General features: G+C 43.7%; 1 protein-coding gene across 2 annotated transcripts in view; it reads right to left on the reverse strand.

The window, feature by feature from the left end:
* Positions 1 to 788: 788 nt before the first annotated feature.
* Positions 789 to 19,399, reverse strand: part of CDC40 (cell division cycle 40) — a 31,326-nt gene continuing 12,715 nt past the window's right edge. The window contains exons 4-15 of one of the 2 annotated variants that reach the window (XM_017667142.3): positions 18,434 to 18,517; positions 16,353 to 16,492; positions 15,178 to 15,274; positions 13,758 to 13,897; positions 12,948 to 13,022; positions 11,029 to 11,074; positions 9,029 to 9,130; positions 7,918 to 8,033; positions 7,539 to 7,672; positions 3,559 to 3,635; positions 2,018 to 2,162; positions 789 to 1,058 (exon numbers count right to left, since the gene is read on the reverse strand). In XM_017667142.3, coding sequence (XP_017522631.2) covers positions 881 to 1,058; positions 2,018 to 2,162; positions 3,559 to 3,635; positions 7,539 to 7,672; positions 7,918 to 8,033; positions 9,029 to 9,130; positions 11,029 to 11,074; positions 12,948 to 13,022; positions 13,758 to 13,897; positions 15,178 to 15,274; positions 16,353 to 16,492; positions 18,434 to 18,517 — 1,334 coding nt within the window. In that variant the 3' untranslated portion in view covers positions 789 to 880. The remainder of the gene's footprint in view (positions 1,059 to 2,017; positions 2,163 to 3,558; positions 3,636 to 7,538; positions 7,673 to 7,917; positions 8,034 to 9,028; positions 9,131 to 11,028; positions 11,075 to 12,947; positions 13,023 to 13,757; positions 13,898 to 15,177; positions 15,275 to 16,352; positions 16,493 to 18,433; positions 18,518 to 19,399) is intronic. The other variant, XM_073220788.1, reaches the window with a different exon arrangement.

Here is a 19,399-nt window from a genome sequence, read left to right on the forward strand (position 1 = left end):
AAACTACAGGGTGACGTTCTGGGCTGTATGCCCTCATACCGTGTCCCGTGAGGAGGCTTTCAGTAGTGACATCTGTGAAGCAACGGCCCAAGGGACTGATTTCTCAAAGTAGCCAGGTCCTTACTGACAGGAAATACAAATAAAACTTAAGGTCTTGACTCATTCTCTCGCGTTCTATCTTCAAAAATAAAGTAATTCTCTGGTTATATGTAGTCCTGTCTACTGACCAGAAGAATGTCAAGGCAGGAACTGGCCTGGTGTTTTGGGGGCAATGTTTAATGGTTAGAGGACAGCTGTGGCCAGAGAAGACCGCCGACTCACAGCTGAATGTGCGCCACATGCCGCAGAAACAGCGGAACTTCACCCAGAAGGTCAGAACCGACCCGCGGAAAACAACATGACGGTGACTGTGCGCGGCTCCCCCTTCCTCCAGTCGTGTGGTTATATCGTCCCCGCTCCTCGTCTCCTGTCTGTGGGCAGGACGGCGTATATGGTACCTTTCTGAGTTGCCTGCCAGTAATTACACCCCCCTTTAGAATCCCAGATCCACTAGGGACGCCTTCGCGACTCCAAAGGGGTCCCCTCATTCCATCCTGGGGGTAAACCCAAACTGCCTGCCGGCAGCAGCTACTTGTCAAATAGAAGTCAAGGGTCATTCCCTGAACAAACATCATCTGTGAAGAATAAAACAAAGCTGGCAATGAAATTATATGAGCCAAATTTCCAAAACTTTTTTTTAAACAATGGGCTAACCTCACAAGGTCATGTAAGAAATCATAATTTGTAAATCGAGTTGTCACTCAAACACATTTAATAATTAAATATAGTTAAATAGGATATGGGATCAAAAATGATCCTAGATGTTTAAGGATTAATCTCACTAATCCCACAGCTTGATGAGCCCGTCCCAGCCGCATGTGATGACTTTGGACGTCTCGTGAGGGTGCCACACTGCACCCACGCACACTTTATCGTGGGCTTTGAACCGACTGTAGAGCTTGGTAGTCTTCCAGTCCCAGATGTTTAATTTTCCATTTCCATCTCCTGAAATCACATAGCTACAAGGGAAAGAAAAATGAATTCAAATTATTCAAACACCTTAAACTAGTAGTGGATACGGCACAGAGAACGGAAACATAAAAAAGGCAATGTGAGCATCCCACGCTCGGAGCGAGGCTGAGCATAAAGCAGTCTATACACATCTATGGAGAAGGCCCCCTGCACTACCAACCCAAGTAAAAAATCACCTTTAACTTAGAAAACGGGGAGACCCAGAGCCACAACGAATGCTGTATCACAATCACTCTCTAGATGGTCAGAGCAGTATAGGGGGACCAGCACCAGACAGAGCCAGTGAACATACTGGGACCCATCCTACTGTAGTAGACTCGGCCACTTTAGAATCACTTTCTGGCTCCAGGGTCTTTTGAATATGTCTAAGCCTGACTCAGAAGTAGGAGCCTGAGGCCCAATTATCAAGCAAAACACACCTGGTCACAGGGATTTCTGAATCACCTGCACCCGTACAGTCTAGCTAAGAATGGGGGAATGAATGCAGAGGTTCACTCACAAAAAGGCTCCAGGTCTCACAAACCTGGTGTTGCCCAGAAATACTCTGCACCTGGATTTGAGGCCTCAGCACCGGAAAGCTGTAGTGAAGCCATGAACTTCAACAGCGCGGCCCAGAAGGAGTTCCTCTGGTGGTCACCCAGTCACATCGTACGGGGACCACAGCCCTCCCAGCCTGCTTGCTAGAGAGGCAGAGGAGAAACAGGGCCCCGACTATACACACAGGGACTCACCATCTGTTAAAGGCCACAGAAGGAGAGCTACTGAAGGACTCAGAAAGCAAATGTAGTTTTCATGACTTGTCCTGCTTTTTTACCTGGCATTTTGACAATCTGCACATTCTCATACAATCACTGCACACAGGAAAGTGACTTTAAAAGTGGAGTTATTTGCACAGCAGTTTATGTCATCACGTGTGACTGTGAAAATACATGAGAATCAAACTTACCTCATGTCTGGGGAGAAGTCCACCTGACAAGCATAGCCTGCTACCATATGGCCCTTAAAGATTTTTTTCTTATTTAATCTAAATCTGTTTTGTGCTCCAAAAATCAAGATTTGATTGTCCATTGATTGGCATGCTAGCCATTTCCCTGTAAATTCAATAAGTAAGATATTTTAGAGAAAGGCTGAAAAGCTTAAAAGACCTTTTATTTCAAATACATTCTTTTGTTCTCAACTACTATATAATAAAAGGAAAATGAACTCAACATACCAGTAAAGTGTTACAAATTTGCCACTGGCAAGAGGCATTTACATATAAAGTAATGGATTTTTCTCATACAATCCTATACCATCGAGCACTCTCCATATAAAAGCTATTTTTATTTAAGGATAAAAAGAAATTCTGAGTTCAGCGTTAATAGCCCTAAACTAAAATTTTATGAAATGCAATTGGTTTGTAGAATGGAAGACAGAAGAACCATAGGGAGGAAGAGATGCACCTACGTTAATTATGGAAAAAAGAAAGATTGACTCTAGGTAAGAAAACCTAGGATTATTCAGAAAAAAAGATATGATTAAAAAAAGATAGTAACTGTTTTTGAAAGGCCGCAGCGCCTCTATCTACCCGGGATTCCCCAGAGCCCTGGCGCCCCCACTGCAGCGTCTTCCCTTCCCACACCTGATGAACCGCAGACCCTGTGAGCTGAGCGAATGGCCCTACCGGTGCCCACAGGCCGTGCGGCTCAACGGCCGTGCTCAGCAGAGGCTTGCTGCTTGTGACGCGTGGTCTGAGGCACACTCCCCGAGCTGCAGATGCACAGGGACGCGTGACAGAGTACACACTATGGCGACTACCAAACCAGGACCCAGTGAGGGCGCTCTTCTTGACAAGACGCATCACGGTTCGCCCGTGGCAGATGTCTCCACAGAAGAGCCAGCTCTGTCCCTTCTGTGCTCCACACTCCCAGGGGCTGTGTACAGAGCTGCCACACACCAGACCCTCCTCGGTAACCCTCACGTGGAGCTGTGCCTATGTCCACAGGCTGCCGTCAGTGTCTGCAGCACAAACTACCTTGTGCTTACAAGGCAAGCGTCACTGCACAGAAAACAGCTTTAAATAGAGCTTTCTTATTTTTGTCTGAGAAAATCCTGTGCCATGCACTGGGGAGGTGTGCTCAGCATGGTGAGTCGGATGGAGATTTCCCATCCCCTGAAAGGAGTTCACAGGAAATCACTAAATGACTTGTTGAACACATTCTGTTGGAAGGAGAATTATTAAAACAAAACCAGTTCTCAGATGGAAGTAGATTCTTAGCTAACGTCAGTTGCAAATCAGTTTCTTTTTTTACTTTTTTAAAAAGCAAGAGAAAGGGTGTTGTGACTCACATAGGAAAACCAGTGGTTATTTCTGACGCTGGGAAGGTTGCCTTATACAAGCGTGGGACTGCGAGGCCCCCAGGAGGGAAAGGGCCGGAGCCCCTCCGGGCACAGAACTCGCCCGGGTGGCAGAGGCGCATCTGAGGCACCGTCCGTCCGCCGACTCACCGTTTGGAGACAAGGTCACCGCAGGCATCGAGTGCATGCTGGGCTCCGCTATGTACTTGAAATCCACAGGGATATCCCTGAAAACGAGACCAGGCATCAGGAGCGAGTCTGAAGAGACCTTCAGAGGAACCACCTCTGAAACAAGAGATACTCGTGACATTCTCAACTTGAATCTTCCACGGGACTTCCTGGAGGAGGGAGACCAGAGCGGCGTCCCGCTCCTTATTATGAATCCTTTGCTTCAAAAGAAACTTCCTGACGATTGTCGGTGGCACTGCTTTGGGTTTCTAACTCTATTTAAACTTTGGCATTTATGTTAAAAAAAGTCCTGCTACTAAAGTTCTTCAATAGTGAAGTCATCTGACTATGTACCGAGGTAGGCGGACGGCGTCTGAGGCAAGCTCCCGGGAGTGCCCTCGTCCTACCTGCCAGGCCGCCCTGGCTGGTCGGTCTGCCGTGGGCGGGTCTGGAGAGCCCCCAGCGGCACCAGGGGCGCCGGCGAGGCTGCGGGATCCGAGGGCAGGGCGGCTTCTGACGGGCGGGGGAGAGTAAGCGCTCGTACCTGGGCACCTTTTATTTTTTGTTTATGTGCAAAGTATTCCAAATGTGTATGGTGTGGAAGAAAAAGCACTTAAAAAACTCTCAAGTGAATGATACAAAGGATAAAACAAAAACAACAAAAACCTGCAACTGGTCACCTAAATCTAGATCCGTCAAAAGTTCTAAGTGCCTTCTCATTTTTAATATTCTCTGTGATAAAAAAATTCTTGAGTAATTCTGAAGGATTTCGGGCTTGTGGTATTTCATGAGAGGACAGAAGTATTTTTTACAGGGTGATGGGTAGGAAATGTAACCTGATGAATAACATAATATAATGGAGCACTTTCAATTTCAAACTATGGTTCAAGTTCCAAGACTTTGAATAACTGGAAAACAGTAATAGCAATAATAGTAACAACTCCAATAATAATGTGCTTTTAAGTAGAGATTTTTCTCTATCCATCTTACGAATCCATGCATTTTAAAAAACTACCAGGGTCTTGGTCAGAGGAAAACATTTTCAGGAACAACCTGGGGACAGTATCATTTATTAAATTCCCAGCCCTAGCTACCTCCACAGTATCGATGAGGCTGACATTCAGAATGACCCAAATGTACTGAAAAGAGCCTCAATCTGAAAAAGGTTCAACATTTTCTTCCTCCTCGTAATTATTATTAGTGGCTAATAATTTTACAACATGGATTAAAATCTAAGAGCATTTGCTAAATTAAATTAACCATAGTCCAGGGGCACATCAGTCAATGTTTTACTGCAAGGAAAACAAAAAGATTTAAACAGATCCCTTCTTTGAACAATTCCTGGCATAGTGAGTCTGGAACAGAAATGAGTCCCAACACTTTGTGAAATTCACTACTGCTCGTAAAAACGTCTGCTAGGCATCACTGATAAACACAACAGTATTTTCTAATTACAAATTGTAATTCAATATAATAAGCTAGTAACTATATCTTACAAATAATTTTCATTCGGGAATTAAAAAATCATTGGCAAAACAAACAAAAGCCTGTAAGATTTAAAGATAAAATGTAAACGGTAGTGTCAACCTGTAAAAATAAATAAATACTTTTGGGAAAAAACATGTCTATGACATCTCATGAATTTAGCTGATAGAATGCCCAGACCTCTCAGTGCCTAACTGGATTCTCATTCTCCTCTACAACTGCCTTAGTTTGCACAGCTTCCTTCGGTGTGTGTCCTCTCTCTGGGCAGGCACAGGGCACAGAGGTGGGCCGAGGCCCTGCTGGGAGGCCCCGGGGGCGACGACCCTCCTCCTGCCGGGGTGGGCTCCACGGGGTGCGCAGGGCCTCCCTCCCGCTCCCAGGCCAGCTGCCAGGATCCCGAGAACTGCTTTCAAGGATGGCGGGGGCGGCGGGGGGCCGGAGATGTTCCGCCCCCTACTCTTCTTTGCAGCAAGACCCCGCCTCCCATTCATTGCTTTCGGACAATCAAAGTGGCTACAAGTTGTCTTCTCTCCCCACCGGACCCTTCATTCACAGGACAAGGCACCCATGTGACTAAGAACTCAAGCTCCGGATGTTCCATGTAAGCCTGTTGGTACCTACATAGCAAAAACCTGTGGCACATACAGAGAGAGAAAGATAGAAACTGAAGCATGTACAACCTTTCTTAGTCTCCTCACCTACAAAATGGGAGGGTAAACATGCCTGTCTCCAAAGCCTGCTTTTGCACATTAAATTGAGAGAGTTCATGTAAGATGCTGAGCACGCCCCGCACACAGAGCAAGTTCCATAAACACAGCATCATTAATGACTATGACAATCATGACCTCCTGAGACATTGAGTGTGTGCTACGTGCAGGGCGCTGTACGGGTGCTGGGGACAGAGGGAGAGCCCAACCCTCAGTTCCTTCTCCTAAGTTTAGGAGCCTGCCAGGAAGAGGGGCACTAAGAAGCTGAGGGCGTGACGGAGAAGAGGCGCCTCACGTGAGGGCTGGTGGGAAGGCGCCAATGGCAGGCGAGGACTGATCTGAAGGGTAAAGGGTGCCGTCATTTACGAGACAGCACTGTGGCTCTTAAGACTATTTCTTACGCTCTGAAACGGAAAAACAACATGCTAACATCACCCCTTAATTTAATCAAAATACTTTGCAGACCGATGCTCTAATTTAGAAAACACACATATTTTCTTAAAGCCCTGTAACTGATGCATAATTTACGTTTCTTTTATTCCACATTTTAAAATGGAGCTGGAATATCATAAGATAGAAACATCCAAAAATTGAAGTATAATCAATCTGTCAAACATATGTAAACAAAACAAGTATATGTGTATTTATTTTCTGGAGTATTATGCAAATGGTCTAAGGGGGCTCATGTAAAATTTGGTGCCCGTATCAGATTCTCTGCGTGTAACATTTCTGAGGTAAGAAAGACCTTAGTTATAAGATGGTTTCAAATCATGGTCTTTTGGGGTGACATTAAGACTACATATAAGGTATAGTCAACTCTGTTAACTGGGGGCAACCTGAAGGGATGACGTGCTAAGTGTGGGAGAAACTGTGGTTAAGTCACCCAAATCTTCAATGGCCCACGTTTCCTGACCATGGTCAGGGACCTGCCCGGCTCCCCAAAGGGGCTCAAATGCAGGAGGAAACTACTGGCCGCAGCTCAAGGCTCCCCCCTCAGGACGGCTTCAGGGGTGGGGGACACACTTTCCCGGACAGGCCGCAGCTGCGGCTGAGCTTGGCCTCAGAAATGCCTGTAAGAACAGGCTGGGCTCCAGCCAAACATTCGTTTTAACCAAAACATTATTATGCATTTCTTTGTGGATAAATTATAAAATATGATCTATGGTAATGAGGTGAAACTAGCACTAGTATTTCTTGACTTACAAAAGTGTTTTTTTTTCTCTCTGTGAAAACAAGATTAGCCAACATATTCCAATTACATTTGTTTTCTACCACTATGGGCTACAGATGGCAGGCTACAAACGTGATGACATGGGGTGGTTTTCAGTATTAAATAATCATAATGTAGACATTTAAAAAGTTACGGGATTTTTCAGTCTTCTTTGGGCCGGCTCTGAGTTCGGGATCGCATACTCAACCCCGAGGGTGACTGACACAGTCTGTACATTTGTGCCTCCTGCTTCTCACCAGTGACTTTGAAAAGATGAGCAAAAAATACAATAAAATAATGCAAGACAGCATGATATAAACTTTTCACCATGGATGACAAATAACTCAACAAACATGTCCTTTAGAAAGGCCATCCAAAGCCCAAGAAAGGCAGCATGTTTAAATTTTTATTCCCATATTCTGGGCACTTCAAGAGTTAAAACAGTTCAGTGGGCAAGCCAGACATCAGAGATGCGAGAATATTCCGGTGGCCACATACGATCAGGCTTCTTTCAATGGCTTGCTTTATATAAACCAGACTTTCTGCTGACAGAAACTCACCATTCCCACACTCGGAGGCTCTTGTCGTCAGACGTGCTCACGAACCTCCTGTTCTCATCGACAAAGACGATGGTGTTGACAGCCCCCAAATGCCGGTCATATTCCTGCACGATTTCTCCACTTCGGATGTCCCACTGTTCATCAAACAAGAGAAAAGGTAAAGATAGAAATGGAGCAGTTTATGCAAACAAAGGTCATAATCACAGGAGGTGGAGAAGCACGAGATCCCCAACATCATGTTTTTATGAATTTGCTGCTTTCCACTAAGAACAGACCACCAACAGTCCCTAAGAGCAGCAACATCAGAGACATCACTGCTTATTCCATTCTGATGCAACCAGGCCACGTAATTCCACTGGACTTCCCTGAAAAGCCTTACCTGCACTATCTTCTTGTCAGACATTCCAGCCACAAAGAGATTTTGCTTGTCTTCATCGGGATTGAACTTGACACAGTAAGGCACTTTTCGGTTTGTAAATCTGGATACACATTGTCCTAGAACCAGACACCCAAGTTAAAGTAGGTGAAATGAATCTGACCACTTAAAGACGACCCTGGGATTAAGATCTAGAGGTCATCTGCTAGTAAATTTTGAGGAAAGAAAACCTGCTTATTTTTTACCGTTGACACTATTGTTCCTTTTCACATATTTTTAGTGATTTATAATGAAAGCTTTTTCAGAAGTAAGTCTGTGTCATCAGCTGCAGAACAGATAAAGCTCTCCAGGTGATTAGGACACGCAGCCAGGGAAGAGAACCACTGTTCAAGAGGTGAAGAGCTCGGCTCTGGCATTACAGAGACCCTGGTTCGAACCCAGTGTGGCCACTGACCGGCTGAATGACCCTGGAAAAGTGTCCTCTGTAAGCCTCAGGTTCCTCTATCGTAACAACAGTACTTATCTTACAGGGATATTTTAAGGATTGAATGAGATAACCATTTAAGCACTAATTATTAGTACAATGCCTGGTAAACAGCAGGTGTTTAATAAATACTAGCTATTATCTTTACCCTTATAACTCAGTAAAATGCAAGATGGTTCTCTATTAAATAAAATACTAGCCACAATGTACTCATGCAATTAACATGTCTGAATATATGAAACCAACTGGCCCATGGAAGTTTAGACCTACGTTTGAGTCAACTGGGCAATAAAATTCAATTCAGTCCATCAGACATTCACGGTGCTATCATGTGCAATGCAGTTTGACAGGGGACGTAGGGGAACAAGAAGACCAACTGAACAGTCTATGGAATATTTCGAATGTGCTTGTCTATCGGTGTGTTTGCTTTATGAATTGTGTTTATTGGGAACAAATGTGAACAAGCTACCTACCTAGCTGTGTGCCAACTTAAGACACTTCGTGACACCAGCTCGTAGTCAGTGGCGTGACCACCCGCAGCTGCAGGAGGCGCCTCTGGCCCAGAAGGCCACCCACACTTTTCCACTTGCAAGAGCCCATTCGTGCAACAGACACGTGCAGGATGCTCACCTGTCTCAGTGTCCCAGAGCTTCAGGTACCTGTCATAAGCTGCACTGAGGAACTGCGTCCCTGCTGTGCTAAAGCAGATGTCCCTGACAGCTTTGCTGTGGCCTAGGGGCGGAGACAACAGAAATGCAAATGAGGGCAGGCGTCTTCCCACAAAGCCTCGCCACCCTGAGAAAATCACTGAGCAGTGGGTTTCAAACTGCGCAGGGAGTTGGAGGGACTGCAGCCCCACCCCAACTTACTGGCTCAGAATCTGCACAACGTGTGGGCCTGGGAATGCAGGTGCATTCCCCCCACTGCCCCGTCAAAAAGTTCCTCAGGTGATTCTGATGCATGACATTTATGTAGGAACCCAGAATAGAGATCCAGCATTAAAAACGAAGCTTTGTCATGGCAACTCTTCGCAGTCACACACACGGCTGGCAGCCACCCCGCCAAGGGCCCGAGGAGAACAACGGGCCGGGTGTTGCCGGTGAGCTAGAAGCAACTGGTGACATGTAGGGAAACCAAAGCGGCCCTCACCTAAGGCTCGGAGGTGACAGCTCTTGTTCAATAACTGCACGTTTTTGTGATCACATTGCCAAATTTCATGGAAGTGGATTAAGAATCACAGAGACTAAGTCTTTTCGAAACAAACATTAACTTCTCTTTTAAGGTATCATTTTGACAATACATCAATTTTAAGTGCTTTACTTGGAAATTAGTCCTACCAGACCAAACAATTCCTCAGAAAGTCACGGAGACAAGACGTGGCTACATGGAAGCAGAAACTTTCCTATTTCCTACCACCCCACCATGACCGAGCCCAGAGAGCCCAAGGGTGCCAGCTGCACACAGCAGCCCTGATGCCCACCCCAGAGCTCGAGTCAGGCAGCAGGGGCCACGGCAGGTGTCCCAGGCAGAGCTGCCCCTTCTGAGGCAGGACATGCCACGTTTGCCATGGAAAAGCCACCTGCCAGTGCAGGGCAAAGGGCAGGGACCCCCCACACACTGCTGAGAGCCCGGGCAGCAAGGCCCTAAAATTGTAACAAAGCACAGAACACACTCCCACTTCAATCTATAAACAGAGCTACTACTAGTCACACAAATAGTGTCTCAATGTGGTACAGTCAGATCTGGAGAAGTAACGAGCCTTCACATGAAACCTGGCAAACACAAGAAACTATTCTCTACCAAAAGGGCAGTCTTCCAAAAAGCCATTCTCCTTTTGGCCTTCTTCCCTTGGAGGGGCTCGCGCCATCTCATCCTTTACAGGCTTCAGTTGCCGACCCCCAACCTCTCCTCGAGGCCCACCATCCGGACATTTTCATCTCACCAGCCTCAGCGGCTCCGGCTCCACAAGTCTGACCTCGCCGTCCCGTCAGTTCCCTCTCTGGCCCCACTGCCCATCCAGCCGGGAAATCACCCTGCACTCCTGCCTCACTCTTATCCCTCACATCCAGTCACCGAGTCCCGCTGACCTTAACCCTGTTCCTTTCCTCTCTGTTTCCACAGCTTGAGTCCAGGCTCTCGGTATCTTTAGTGCAGAGCAACGAAACAACCCCGTACTTCATTCCTGCCACGCTCAGTCCACGACGGCATCCTCCACGCTGCCGCCGTGACCTCTGCAAGCTTCCATTTGACATGCTGCTTTCCTGCCCTCCCAAGTCTCCAGGCAGCTTCGGCTCCATCCTGGCACGGCCAGAGCGGCCTTGACAGCAGAACAAGGGCCTCTGCACTGGCCTGCGCCTGCGTCCCTCCGCTGCCACCTCCCCGCACCTCCCCACCAGGGATTCTTAAGCGCACGTGGCCCCCAGGGCAGCGTGTCTCCACCGGCCCTGCCTCTGCTTCTGGTGCTCCCCTCCTGGCCCGCTCTCGGTCTGCACGGGGAGACTCGGTCCCTCCTGACCCAGCTGCAGTCTAGGAAGACGTTCCTTCATGTCAGTGTAGGAAGATTACTGTCAATGTTTTAGTTTAAAAGTCTTTTCAAACAGATTTATAGCCAGAGAGAAAAGAAGTATTACCAATAAATGTTCGCAGACAGCGCCTGTCTCCATAAACCTCCCACAGCTGGGGAAAAAACAACACAAAGAAATTTTAAGTTTAATACAAGACAAGACTGACATAATGGCAACTTCTGATTCACCAAAGCAGTCACATACCAGCTGTGTGTGTACACGGCTGTGTGTCAGGGAAACCGGCCGAAGGCACCACATATCACGACACACTGCTTGGTGCTGGTCTCTGTGTGCTACTATTTGGCGTGCATGCACACACACACACACACACACACACACACACACACTCAACTTTGAAATCGGATACTAATATCAAGAGAACTTACACAAGTGATTTTCATTTTCTTCTTGTTCTTTTCTATAGTTGACATATTTTCTACTATGGAAAGCTAATTATATAATATTATGAACTACTTTAAAATAATTAAATGTTATTAAAACTGCCATGTTTATAACATTTTGGTACTGGAAGGTTTTTTTGAACTTCCTGAAGTAGTAAGCATTATAGAAGCTATATGAAATGATGAGCTAGACTAAAAAATCAACAGGCTATTAATTCTCAACACGTTAGTGAATCAATACAATAGCTTCAAAGCTCCCTATGTTCTTGCCTGCGGCAAATATAGTCGTTGCCCTGTTGCCGGTGCTCTAAATTGGAAGCATTTCCTGGCCACCCAGGGCCAACAGGGTGGGGTCTCAGGCCCACAGCGTACCAGGAGGCCCCCCAGGGCCTGGTCCTTCGCCTGGACTATGTAGGCATGCTGTGCCTCTCAGATTCTAGAGTCCAAAAACCACAGACTTTAATTCTCAGCATATACGATGCCGATTCATTCTGTTCACTCTTCTCAGACACACTCTCCTCCCTCGGAGCCCCCACCGCCTCCTTCCTATGGAGGTTTGCTTTCTCCTGGAAAGCACGCACCTGTGCCTCTATGTAACCACTCCCGTCACAGTGACACGACCACCCTAGGGCAGGGGCAGCACCTTCATTATTTTTTATTCTCAACTCCTTGTTCATAATAGGACCTAATAAATGTTTATAGGAATGAACTAAAGTGAGTTCTACAGTTTCATAATTGGTCAAAGAATCTCAATTAGCACAGACTGGATACAGTGAAGGTCAAAGGAAACAGTTTTTACTCCAAACCGTTGGCTGTCATTTAAGCAGAGACGGATGCCTAAACGGTCTCATCAGAGAAGCTGCCTTTACAGACTGTCACACCCGTGAATTATTCACAGAGAACAGTCTTAATGACTCAACTTTTCGAGCCCCAAGAGTGCTGCAGGGTTGATGATCATGGGCCACCCTGACGGTCCCGGCACGGAGGACCCACGGAAGGTGAGAGCTCTTCTTTCAGGTGTTTAAAGGCTTTCCCCAGATTCAAGTGGACATGCAATGGCACCTGAGCTCTTTCTATCATGCTCCATAGCTGGACGTCATCTAAAAGGGGAGCTTCCCAAGACTATGAAGTAGGGGAAGAGGCTGGGAGCATTTCTGCCACTTGGTGCCTACTAACAGTTACAGGAAAAGGATGAATCATGTGATCTACTCTCTAAAAATGAGGTTTGCATCACAGGTCCGCCCCACTTCCTAAGGTTCTGAGGAACACACAAACTCCATCACGTGCCCAAAACCTCTATGAAAACACACTATTGCGAGTAAATATTTAAGTATCTAAAGCCGATGTGATTGATTACATTCTCATCAGCTCTCTAAGCTTACAAAGGGCCTGGCTGACGGGATCACAGGACCGTGTCTGAACCAGCGTGTTTGGGAGCAGCTCATAAACTGGACACTCCTGGGGCCTAAGAAAACAAAGAGCCTCTAATTGCCTAAGGAGGCCGAACTGCCTTAGCACCACGCAGGCAGACCGGGCGGAGCCTCTGGCTCTGCAGCCCTGCTCTGGGGCGGACAGACGGCTCACCTTGATCTTACAGTCCATGGAGCAGGAGAGCAGCAGATGGCCAGAGAGAGGAAACAGTCTGACGGCGCTGACGCCCTGTAAGAAGGTGTCAGTCAACAGTCAGAAGCAGTCTATGAATCAGCTAGAATGAAAGTCAGCTAACTAGGAAAGGACAGTTTTTTAAACAACCTAATTCACTGTTTTTCTTCATTCCAAAATCATGCCCCAGAAGAACCTTCACTAGCATTCCAAGAGCAGCCTACAGACTCTAAGCTTGTGATGGTCTATCTCTGAACCTCAGCACTGACCTCCTCGCCCAAGGGAAGCCTGGGTCCCGGCTGCTAGCACCCCGCCCCGGCTACTCCCTTGGCTCTTGACTAAGAGCCACGAATCTTCAGTTGGAATTGTGCGGATGACAAAGGACATCAACATGAAAAGTATTCAATATCTTGCCTCTGCAAAGGTTTAAGTATCACCACAGCTGTAAGCCAGGGACCATCTCATCTTCTCTGGGAGCCCCAAGAGCTCAGGCAAAATTACTGAGGCTCTGGAACCCATGAGAAGTCAACTGTGGCAGGAACCACCTTACGGGGTGAGGAAGCAAATTGTGAATGCCCCATCAGGGCCGATCCAGGGGACCTTCGTGGCTGGTCAGCCCACGACCGCGTGTGGGCAGAGCCAAAGCCCACCCCAGCTCATCACCAGCCTGCCCCCTGCTCTAACCTGCCCTCCCTGCACCTCTCCCAGACCTTCCCAGTGCCCCGCTCCGGCAGCTCGATCTTTATGTCGGCTTCACTACCACACAACGCGCAGGAACAGCCCATGGGCTACCTTTGTGTGTCCGGACCACACGTGGATCTGCTTTTTGGGAAGGTAGCACTTCTCGGGTGGCACAGACGAGCGCAGGTTCACACCAACGTCCTGAGGAATGTGGAGATAGGACCTGCCTTGATAGTCATACATTTCTTTAACTGAAACAAGGAAGCAAAGGGAAGCAGTGAACGACTCATGCTATGGTCGTGAAATTCTATCCTTAAAAGGATGACAGATGTTTTATTCATAGAGAGAGACATCATTCCACATCGAGGGTCAGACAATGACACTGATGGTGTTCAGAGCAAGACTGCGCTCGAGGTTCATGCCTGAAGTCACTGCTATTATTTACAATTAGAGGTAGTATTTTGGAATTCCTAAATACCCAGACGACATCGGACCCTTTAATAAGATCTGTACTTCTTTCGCTCAGCTACACATTTCAGTGATACATAAAAGAGCCTTCATGTGGTGGAATCACAGCGAGGGAAGAAAAAATTATACATGGGCTTAGTGAGTCACTGTCAAAGATCAGAAGCAGAATAGGGCAAGGGGGAGAGTTAGACAGAAATGTCAACTATCCTTCTCCCTCTTTCCTCTTCTATGCGCTTCTGGGCTCCTTCTCTTTTCCACTTTCAAGGCTAATTTTACAATGAAGTCACTTGTGGGAAGTAAATGACACGGTGCATATACAGCATTTAGCAGCAAGCCTGGCACAAAGTACGTGACAAATGTTGGCTGTTACCCTTGGCATGGCTGCAAGTCCCACGGTACCCAGGAGACTGGAGAGCCAACCTGAATACTTGATATGTGATATAACATCAGAACAAGCAATACTACCAAGACTGAATTATTTGATAATCACTAAATAATTTCACAGTTACAACTATTAATGAACCATGTACATTCGAGAATATTTATAACTTATTTTGGAATGTATTTCCTAAATAAGCATTTCCTTCCACATAGCAAAATTATGATAATCTTCTCCAATCTATTCATGAGAAAAACAAAGTTTAAAGAATAATTTAGTAACAGTTATGAACCGTGAGGATATCTGGAGAATATTTGGCTTGGGTTAAAAACAAAAGGTTAAAATAACTAGGGCCGTATTAATATACCACAAAGAGTCTGTTTTGCAGAAAGAACAGATTGTGGAACATTCTGGTTTCTTCTTTATCTACCTTTTTTTTATTCATTGGCACTTCAAAAAATTATCTGGGGCTATGTTTAATCCTGCTGTTTTCTCTCCTTTATTAGAACAGAGAAGAATTTGCTCTCCTTTCTTTGGGATGCAAACTGCCCAATATAATTATTCCTAATAAATGAATTATAACAACCGATTAATAAAGGCAGTTGATACTGTATGAATAGAAGAGAACACAGTAAATATCTGAAAGCTTATCAGAAAAGTAAAGAAGCATAAAAAATACATCACCATGTAAGATCGTCTTCTCGTCCCCAGGTCTCTCGTCTTCCTGTTTGCCTTTCTTCTGCCTCTTGGCTGTGATTTCATCCAATTCTCTTTGTTCTTCCTGAGGAAGTCAAGGAGTGAACACTGGAATGGGTGCCCCAGAACACTATCATGCCCAAAGTTGGTTATGAATTCTTTAGAACGAGTTCTATTTTTTGGTGAAGCAATAACTGCAAGTATGTGGCCCTGGATAACAACCTCAGCTATTTGACAGAGTACAAAATGGCACATAAACATACGCATACACTAGTTAATACTTTTAAAGGTATTTTATACAAAACCCATCCTTCTGGAAACCTAGAAATAAATCTAACATATTATGCTAATTATGCACATAAAAAGATGAAGCAGTTAGAAAATCTAATACCAGAAAGGAAAATGAATTTTAGTATAAATGTTCAGTAAACGGCTTCTACATAGTCATAAGGACAGAAGTGACGACTACAGATTTGTGACATCGCTTTTATAGGAGAAGCACCGCAGGGAAGGTGGGTATTGGTAAATCTTTATGATGACACAGAGGTCAGCAGATGACGTCTAAAGTGTAAGTAAAGTGCAGCACATGCATATAAGCTGAGACACAGCCAGCATGCCAGCCCCACGAAGACAGGAGTGTCTCGACCCTGCCCCCTGCTGTACCCCTCAGACCCGGAAGAGTGAGTGGCGGACCAGATGGCAGCGAGGGGCAGGGCAGGACTGTACAGGTTTCTTTATAAACTTCATGGTATTATTTTTTACAAAACAATACAGATATATTACCTTGTTAAAATCCTTAAGTAAATGAATAAATAAAATACACCATCAATCCTAAAAGGCTGATTTTATAGTCACTATCTGAATATCTGGTATCAGAAGGACAGCTCTATGGTAACTTAACAGCATTATCAAGGTGATTTTTATTAAAAATTGTTCAATATTGTATTTTAATAGAAAAGTATGAAAGAAAATAAATAAGAAAAAATATAAATAAAAACATCTGAAAGAAAAACAAAGAAATCTTTCTGTATTTTCTCAATCAACCAAGGGAGAGAAATTTTCTTAGTCATCTGGTTGTCCTAGAAAACCTCAAGATCAGTCACACAGCCTCCTTTCACGGTAACGGGGCTGCCCCCAACGGCCAGGGGGTGGCCAAGGCTTACTTCTGAAGGTCTGGCTGCATCTTTTTCATCCACGTATTTTGCCCATGGTCCCAAGAAGCCGTCAATATTAGAAGCATCATTTTCTTTGAACTTTTTCCTCTTTTCTGTTTTCTTCTGACCAGTTTCGAACACAGTTAAACCTATATTAAATATAAAAAAATTTCACAAATATGGATATTAAAAAAAAATAGCAGCATATATGAAATTTTACTTCATGTGGTTAAAAAACAGTGATTGTTCAAGTGACCAGAGGTTCACAAAAAACACAGAATAAAATCTAAGTGAATTTGTCAGATACATCAAGTCATGCTACACAAAAGCAGGGACTCAACCTTCTGCTCACAGTACCTTTCTATCACTGTAAATTTTGCAAATTATAGTATGTTTACAGAAAAGACCTAGCTATGTAATCCTAAAGTAGTATACAATCCTTTTAATGAATCATACACTTACATCACTGGATTTTACCACTTTCTGAAAGAAACCCAGCAATTTAATATTGCTAAATAATGATAAAGCTACCTTTGAAGCAAGAAAAAACTAAAATTTATCATTTAAAAACTAAATTAAATTAAATTACATTAAGTAATTGATATCCTTGATTCACTTGTCACAAAACAATAGAAATTAAACAAGGTTTCACAAGAATCTGGTATTTTTTCCAAGTGATCTCAATCCAAACTTCACCTGTAATATCATAAATCTTAAAGAGCAGACGCTGTCTGAGATTTGATTAGTTAGGAGGTGCCTCACAACGTGTGGGTGTTAAAAGAAGGGTTTATGGGAGTATGTAACATCATGATACGGCTTGCAGAGGTGTGGCTTACAGGTAAGTGCTTATCTATATTAATTCAGCTCAGTTTCGTTTAGACTGTGTTACAACAAAAGCTGGCTAAAATTCTATTTGAATAATAATCTAGCTCATATGCCAAAGGCAACTTGATAATATAGGGTCCACAGCTACTAAGTAGAAATGGGGGTTCCTTGTACAACCAGCCTTATTTTTTTTTTTTAGTTTTATCTGTTACTTGTTTTTTATTTCTTAAGTAGTAACTACATGTTCCTTGAAGAAATATATGAAAATACATAGGGCAAAAAAATTACTTGAAGGAAACCACAGTGTTTATGAATCCAGATTTATGTTGTGTATATCACTCCAATACATACACACAAATTTTGCACACACACATATGCATACAGTTCTAACTTTTTTTATACTAGGCTACATATATATTCATACTATGCATATTTCTGGGGAAGCTGCTGTCTACTAATAGGATTTAATGGATACCTCCTCATTATGGTAAAAATATTTACATTAATAATGTCTGCAGAAAATTTCATTAAGCCCATCTTATATTGTTGGACAGACTTTTTAAACTACTTAGTATTATTTTTTTAAATGTCCTGGCTTGAATATCCTAACACATACATCTTTGTGCATCTGTGCAACCCCTGCCTTAGGGTGGGCTCCTAGATGCGGCTCTGCAGGACCCGAACATGTACATTTTCAGAGCAACTGGCATATTGCTTCTCTAATGAGCATTTTATGGGTAAGTTTCCCAGGGGCTCATGAGCTTTGTGACAAGTCAGTACTTAAGAGTATGATGCTTTGTCTTATAAGCACAAACATCTTTTAACACATATCAAACTCAGCCTTCAAGGCAACCTTTCAATGACAAATCTCCACAGACATGCACAATGAAATTCTTTTTTGCTCTATAAAAGTGTAGCTTGACATTAGTGCTGAGAAATAAACTGCTAAAATTAGCTGTACATTAATCATAACCTGAGGGATCTCTACAAGGTTGGCATCATGCCAAGTACTCATAACAACTCACAATAAGAAGTGCCATGATTTTTTCCCCACAAGGTTGTCACCTAGTTAGGTCGCAAAAGCAAATTCTAAACCATAATAGTTCTAAACTATACTGCTTTGAACTTTTTCCCTTTATTGTCTCAACTAAAAAAAAAAAAAAAATCAGGTTAAAAAAATACTAGTTTTTTCCTACTGTCTAAAGTCAGTCTGTAATACAATTATAGGCATATTTATTTGATATTAAGTATTTCAAATAAATTACCTTGATTTTTTTCAGCTTCCTCTACAGAACCAATATATTTAGTAGACACCTGATGATTATCTAACGAAGGGTCTAATGCATAACCTGGAAGGAAAAAAGTACATATTAGTGACTCTATTTCTGCCACTTACATTTTATTATATAAATATATTCATTTCATATTTTCCTTCCCAGATGTTGAAAGTGTTTCTTTAATTTAGGACCAATCCTTCTTTCCTGAGTTATGTTTCTATTTAGAACAATTAACCCAGCTCCCAAGCTGGACCATGAAGGATTTCAGCAGAATTGGACGTGTCTTACAGGATTAATCCAGTGTGTTGACATTACATATAAGAGACTCTGTGGCCAAGGTATCACATTTTAGTCTTAAATTTTCTAAGAGCTTAAAAATGTATGTACATTACACATTTGGAAGTTTAAAAACTTTTCTTTTTGGTAAGAGATAATACATGGCAATATCAAATTATAATTTATCAATTATGTAAATAAATAATAAGAAAAAGAGAGTAAATTATATTAAAATGTAGCTACTATTATTTTGAAAGTACCTTTCTCAGTAAAGACAGTCTTCCCTCCTGATTTTAAAATGACTTATTTCTACTTCATATGCCACTATCTCCTTGGTACAAGAACTGACTGATACCTACTAGCACATACATACACTCCTTCAACCAGTGACAGCAGCTGCAGCTACACAGAACGAGGGCTCAGTGGCCTATTTGGGGGGGCTCAAGGAAAGAAAGTCTGTATTAACTTAAATCAGTTCTTCCTCAAGTGGGAGTGCCAGCCTGGTAAATGTTCGGTAAAGTCGGTTTTAGTAATACTTCAGGATATTCACAAAAGATAGCTAGTTCATTAATCGGTCTATGGCCTATGACCCACATGAGCAATCACAGAATATAGAAAAGTACTAGCCCATTTTTTCAAAGGGTACATCCTGGTGGATATAGTTAACATTTTAATTTT

The sequence above is a fragment of the Manis javanica genome, chromosome 13 (genome assembly GCF_040802235.1).
Source record: "Manis javanica isolate MJ-LG chromosome 13, MJ_LKY, whole genome shotgun sequence".
NCBI classification, from domain to species: Eukaryota; Metazoa; Chordata; class Mammalia; order Pholidota; family Manidae; genus Manis; species Manis javanica.